Here is a 5,840-nt window from a genome sequence, read left to right as displayed (position 1 = left end):
TGAAAGTATCAACGAGTTAGTTAGAAGAAGATGACAATGTATGACAATGTGGAGGAAATTGAAGAAGATGATCTTTGATTTAGATGTGCTCATGTTCATGGATGAAATATACTAAAATTTCATAACTACCCAAACAACTCTGATTCCCGCCAAAAAGAAATTCTTACCTTCTTTGACAAAAACACCCCTACTATATTCCCAAAACTCAAACCATAACACAAAGGTAGAGCCGTAAATATTCTCAAAAAGAGTAATGGCAAGGTAGTTATTCCCAACTAACTTTAGGAACCAAGTCTTTTAGTATAACAAACTACAAACACAACTCATTCTTCTTCATCACTTTTCCATTTCCATTTTGTCTCTACAAAGAAAAGGAAAAAAAGAATGAAGTTCTTCTCTCAGACGGGGATAAATGTTGTGAAAGCTTACTTCAAACGGAATTGGAAAAGAGAAGATCTAACAAATAAAGGGAAAATTCTCGTAGACGCTCACATATGCTTGAAGAAGGTACATTAATTCTTGGACATTGGCAAGTGAAGATTTTTCATTACTGTGATCATGCGAAATTCCAAATCTTGATAGTTGATTTTGAGTTAAATTACTTTCTGCTGATGAGTTGACTGATGCGAATGTAAGATATTAACTAACTTATATATTATCCGGAAAAAGAATATCAAAAAGTAATACTTGGAGTAGTTTGATTAGAAAAAGCATACGTTGAAGATTAAAATTTGGATAGTTTGTTTAACGAATTTGAGTTCTTGAAAGCTTGAAGGTTAGTATAAAAAATTGAATGATACATAGTTTTTAACATCTCGAAATGGAAGTGTATCATATAAATTGGGACGATATATCTTTGCTTTCTCTGTGAACTTAGTTATCTGGAAAACATGTGTTTTTACTTCTACATCGACATATAGATTCCCTTTTTTCATCTTTTCTCCCTGTGATTTGATTAGCTTTTGATGATAATACAGATTTATCTTACCCTTTTCTGTGCCCTGTTGAGCTCTACTATTGGATCCTTCTTCCATTTGATCTGGGACGTAGGGGGCTTGTTCACTTTCCTTACTGCTGCTGGGACTATTTTCGTCCTTTTCACTACATCGATATTACTAGTGGTGCGTGACTACTTTATAGGTTTAAGTTTAAATCAGTGAATTGTTGTTAAATTTGCTTCTTGTTGTAATATTGAATCTTCTAACTCTGCAGAGGAGGAGGGTCTTATTGTTGATGACTGTTGCCTATTTCATTGGGGCTTCGGTTGGCCTTTTTACCAGATATCTCTTCGGAATTGATCAAGGGTAAGACTCAAAATATAGTAAATGTTGTAAGGAACCAGAAATTTCATCATCTTTGAAAGTGCACAGACATATATAGTCATTCTCCGTAGTGTTCTGTATTATTCTTGCAGTTAGCTATTGTACGTGAATAGTTAGGCTTGCACAATTTAGAACCCACACTACGCTTACCTTATGAATGCGAGAGAAATTGAGCTATAGGACTGGCTTTGTGTGTTATAATCTTAGTTAGTTTGTTAATAGGCTATAACTTGTGTCGTGTTGTACTTTCAAATGTTCGATGTGTAAATTCTGATTAGATGACTTACAACATTCTGTTCCCTGGAAGTGCTTCTCTCTTTCATGAAACTAGGGGATTGGACTGGACTGGATGGATTGACATAACCGAAATCAGTCTGTTCTCTTCGAGCAACTAGCAAAACGCATCTCATAAGTATATGTTCTTCTTTAGAGAGTTTCAAACATTTGCACTATAAGTATGACTTATGAATGACAGATTAGGGTACTTCACCCCTGATCCTGAAGTCTCTTGTTCTTTTGCTCTGATAGCTTCCTAATCATATTTTGTTCTACAGAGTTGTTTTCAGCTATTTGGTTAGTATAACAATAAGCTTTGGTACTTTCTGGTTGGGATCGATGTTAACAAGGCGCAGGAGCCTATATGGCCGTTGCCTGCTTGTCTCTGATATCCTAATGCTCGTATGGCTTCTCATTGCTTCTGACATCTTTGGCGGCCACACTGCTCGTTGGATTCTACTGGTAAGCCATCGTTGTCTATGACCAATATTATAAGGACATGTTCAGCGGTTCAACTGCACTCATTACTTTCTACCCAAACAATGCACGCACGTACAAAAAAGACTTGCTGAACACTGACTCTGGCTCTGAATTTGCCTTTGTCTCACAGGTATATTTTGTGCTTGTATGTTACACGGGGTACTTTGTGGTATACAGCAAAGAGGTGATGTCTGATGCTCGTTTTGGAGATGTGGATTTTGTAGACCGCGCATTCACCCACTTGTTCCATTTACCAGCCATATTAGGCCATTATATTCCGCTACGCTTGGCTGCAGTAACTGAGAACTACAAACAGAAAAAGCTTTGACACATTAAAGCTGCTACTACTATACTTCATCATGCACAACTGTAGCTTTAAAATGCACTTTGAAAGTGGGGAATCTGTGAATGATGTACAAATGATTTCCTTAATACTACATTTTACTGATTGAATTTGTGATTAGTACTATGAAACGATGGGCTTTACCAATTTCTTGGCAAATAACAATGATTGTTGATTTACCCCAGTTCAGTCTATATGGGCCATTACCAAGGTATTTCACATCACTTGGGTTCTTCCAAGTTATGAGAGGACCAAAAACAGTAGAGCTCACGTATGATTTTTGAATAATCTGAATGATTAAGGCTCCATGTTCATGTACTTAGTCAAAACACGTTGCAGTAGTTATAAGAATATCTAAATGAAACTTACAAATTCAAACGCCTAGCGAGTATTCTACCTTTAATTTTTTATGATGTCAAAAATACTTTATCAAAGTATTACTAATGACGCTAAACTAAATTTACCCAAAAAAAAAAAAAAAAAACTTACTCAACTATGCCTAAGAATCATAAAAATGTCTCATTTGTTTCCTTTGAGTGACTTTCGATATATGATATTTAGACAAAATTGATTTAAAAAGTTATAAAAAAAAAATATTACCCATTGAGAGTAAGAATGAGGTTTAAAACAATTTGATAATTTATCACATGCAAGTAATTAAAACTTTGATATCATTAAGAATAACCAAAAGAGAGAAATAAAGGAAAGAGAAATTCCCAACGAAGTTCATAAATAACTGTCATTCCCGCCAACTCTTTTTCTTAACTTCTTTGACAAAAATACCCTTACTATATTCCCAAAACTCAGCTCATAACTGAAAGGTAGAACCGTAAATACTGCCACAAAGAGTAACAGCAAGGGTAGTCCGTTTGTAACGAACTCTTCTATGTATAACAAACTATAAACACAGCTCTTCCTTCTTCTTCATCACTTCTCCATTTCCATTTTCTCTCTGCAAATAACTAAGAAAAAAGAATGACGTTCTTCTCTAGGGCGATGAATGCTGTGAAAGCGTACTTCAAAAGGGGTTGGAGAGTAGGAGACCTGAAGCATGAAGGGAAAATTCAGCCACACGCGCACAAATGCTTGAAGAAGGTACATTAAATTCATCCTTCTACGTGCTTAATACAATATGCGAGACTTTTTGATCTTGAAGTGCTTGCGGTGCTTGTCTCTGCTCTTTCTGTTTGGATGTTGTAATTCCACAAATTTTATTAATGGAGAGATTGGGAAGTAAAGATTTTTCGTTACTATGATCTCGTTATGCCAAATCTTGAATTTAATTTCTTACTTCAGGGTTGATCAATTTTGACTCTCAACTATGAAAGTAATAATTGGAATAGTTTGATAGAAAGAAGATTAAAATTTGGATTGTTTAACCACCAATTTGAGTTCTTGAAAGCTTGAAGGTAGTATAAAATATTTGAGTGATGCCAATATAAGTAGTTTTTAATGTCTTGAAAGATGAAAACGTATCATATAAATTGGGACGAGGATTTATTTGTTTTCTGCCCCTGTGATTGATTAGCTTTTGATGATAATACAGATATATTTTACCCTTTTCTGTGCGCTGTTGAGCTCTACTATTGGATCCTTCTTCCATTTGATCTGGGACGTGGGTGGGTTGGTCACTGTTCTTACTACTGCTGGGACTATTCTCGTCTTTTTCACTACATCGCCATTACTAGTGGTACGTGATTTCTTGTATATATTTAAGTTTAAATTGGTGAATAATTGTTGTTAAATTTGCTTCTTGTTGTAATATCGAATCTTCTACCTCTGCAGACGAGGAGGTTCTGGTTGTTGGTGACTGCTGCCTTTCTCTTCGGTGCTTCTGTTGGACTTCTTACCGAATATCTCTTTGGAATTGAGCAAGGGTAAGACTCAAATGCTAAGATTTCTAGTGCTGTTAGGAACCAGAATTTCATCGCCTTTAATTGTGTAGAGAGAGGGGCTTTTTTATTGATTGGATACTTCGTCATTTTATGATCCTTAGTTACAATAATCAGTAATTGATCTACCCTTAAATCCAAAATGGAGAAAGTGATTTGTTAGTAGTTGCAACAATATGTGCTGCAACTCTATTACAAGACAAAGGTATTGGAATTTGATTAACTGTTTGCATAAGACGTGTGTTTGTCTGTAGCATTCTGTTTTATTTTTGTAGTTACCTAAAAGTGGCCACTACGATTACGTAGTTATAAGACAACCTGGATAGTTTTAAAATTTTGAACAGTAATGGCTATTGTGCATGAGAAGTTAGGCTTGCACAGTTAAGAATTCACACTATGTTTACCTTATGAATATGAGAGAAACTGAGCAATATGACTAGCTTTGTGTGTTGGTTTCTTAGCTTGTTTGTTAATAGGGAATTGGACTGAACTGGATGAATTGACATAACCGATATCAGTCTATTCTTTTCGAACAACGATCAAAATGTATCTCATAAGTTTATGTGCTTCTTTGGAAATTTGAAGCCTGTTTTAGAGTTTGTCCATTAATTCTTGGCTAGTTACTGCACTGTTGTTTTCAGCATTGGCACTATGGCCCCTAGATAAATTATGCCTGATTCCTGAAGTCTGTTGCTGCTTTGCTCTCTACATTAGTTTGCCTCTTGCTGAATCCTCAATAGTAGCTACTCCACTTCTTCAGGATGAATGTGTATATGATTAGTGATCTAGTTGCTGCTCTCTATTCCATATTTGAAGAAAGTTTCTAATCATATTTGTTCTGCAGCTTTGTTTTCAGCTATCTGGTAGGTACAACAATAGGCATTGGTACTTTTTGGTTGGGAGCCAAGTTAACAACGCAGGGGAGCCTGTTTATCTGGTGCCAGTTTGTCTCTTTTATCCTGATTTACATCTGGCTTCTCATTGCTTCTGACATCTTTGGCGGTCACATTGCTCATTGGATTGGACAGGTAAGCCATCGTTGTCTTTGAACAATGTTAAGCGGTTCAACTGAACTCATAACTTTCGACCCAAACTATGTATGTGCATACAAGAAAGACTTAAAACGTATGCATATTATCTTCTGAACACCGACTCTAGCTCTGAATTTGCCTTTGTCTCATAGGTATCGTTGGTGCTTGTGTGTTACATGGGGTACTTTGTGGTATACAGCAAAGAGGTGGTGTATGATGCTCTTTATGAATATCGCATGGATTCTGTATACCGTGCATTCACCCACTGGTTCCATTTACCAGCTATATTAGTCCATTATATCACGGTACGCTTGGCTGCAGTAATTGAGGGCTAGAAACAGAAAAAAGCTTTGCTACAAATCCTATACTTTCGATTAAATAGCTATTAAAATGCAGTTTAACAGTTGGAACTGTGAATTTCTTGGCAAATAATGATTGTTGATTACCCAATACTTCAGTCCATATGGGCCACATTAATTTGCATAGCCCAAGTGGA

General features: G+C 36.0%; 2 protein-coding genes across 2 annotated transcripts; both read left to right on the top strand.

Annotated features, from left to right (window-relative positions):
* Positions 1 to 384: 384 nt before the first annotated feature.
* Positions 385 to 2,406, top strand: LOC107860526 (bax inhibitor 1-like). The gene is made up of 5 exons (XM_016705915.2): positions 385 to 507; positions 978 to 1,121; positions 1,213 to 1,304; positions 1,877 to 2,060; positions 2,209 to 2,406. Exons 1-5 carry the CDS (start codon positions 385 to 387, stop codon positions 2,404 to 2,406), a joined length of 741 nt encoding a protein of 246 aa, XP_016561401.2.
* Positions 2,407 to 3,361: 955 nt separating this feature from the next.
* On the top strand, positions 3,362 to 5,840 carry LOC107857198 (bax inhibitor 1-like). The gene is made up of 5 exons (XM_016702134.2): positions 3,362 to 3,516; positions 3,968 to 4,111; positions 4,207 to 4,298; positions 5,158 to 5,341; positions 5,497 to 5,840. Exons 1-5 carry the CDS (start codon positions 3,397 to 3,399, stop codon positions 5,677 to 5,679), a joined length of 723 nt encoding a protein of 240 aa, XP_016557620.1. The 5' UTR covers positions 3,362 to 3,396; the 3' UTR covers positions 5,680 to 5,840.

This window comes from Capsicum annuum, chromosome 8, assembly GCF_002878395.1.
Source record: "Capsicum annuum cultivar UCD-10X-F1 chromosome 8, UCD10Xv1.1, whole genome shotgun sequence".
Lineage (NCBI taxonomy): Eukaryota > Viridiplantae > Streptophyta > Magnoliopsida > Solanales > Solanaceae > Capsicum > Capsicum annuum.
This window is presented reverse-complemented; position numbering and strand designations above follow the sequence as displayed.

What these genes read in the sequence shown, in the direction of transcription:
- LOC107857198 (XM_016702134.2), top strand. Translation starts at nt 3,397, where the DNA reads ATGACGTTCTTCTCTAGGGCGATGAATGCTGTGAAAGCGTACTTCAAA. An exon ending in CTCTTTGGAATTGAGCAAGG is followed by an intron (nt 4,299 to 5,157) that starts GTAAGACTCAAA and finishes TTTGTTCTGCAG; the next exon opens with CTTTGTTTTCAGCTATCTGG. An exon ending in TTGCTCATTGGATTGGACAG is followed by an intron (nt 5,342 to 5,496) that starts GTAAGCCATCGT and finishes TTTGTCTCATAG; the next exon opens with GTATCGTTGGTGCTTGTGTG.
- LOC107860526 (XM_016705915.2), top strand. Translation starts at nt 385, where the DNA reads ATGAAGTTCTTCTCTCAGACGGGGATAAATGTTGTGAAAGCTTACTTC. An exon ending in CTCACATATGCTTGAAGAAG is followed by an intron (nt 508 to 977) that starts GTACATTAATTC and finishes ATGATAATACAG; the next exon opens with ATTTATCTTACCCTTTTCTG. An exon ending in CTGCTCGTTGGATTCTACTG is followed by an intron (nt 2,061 to 2,208) that starts GTAAGCCATCGT and finishes TTTGTCTCACAG; the next exon opens with GTATATTTTGTGCTTGTATG.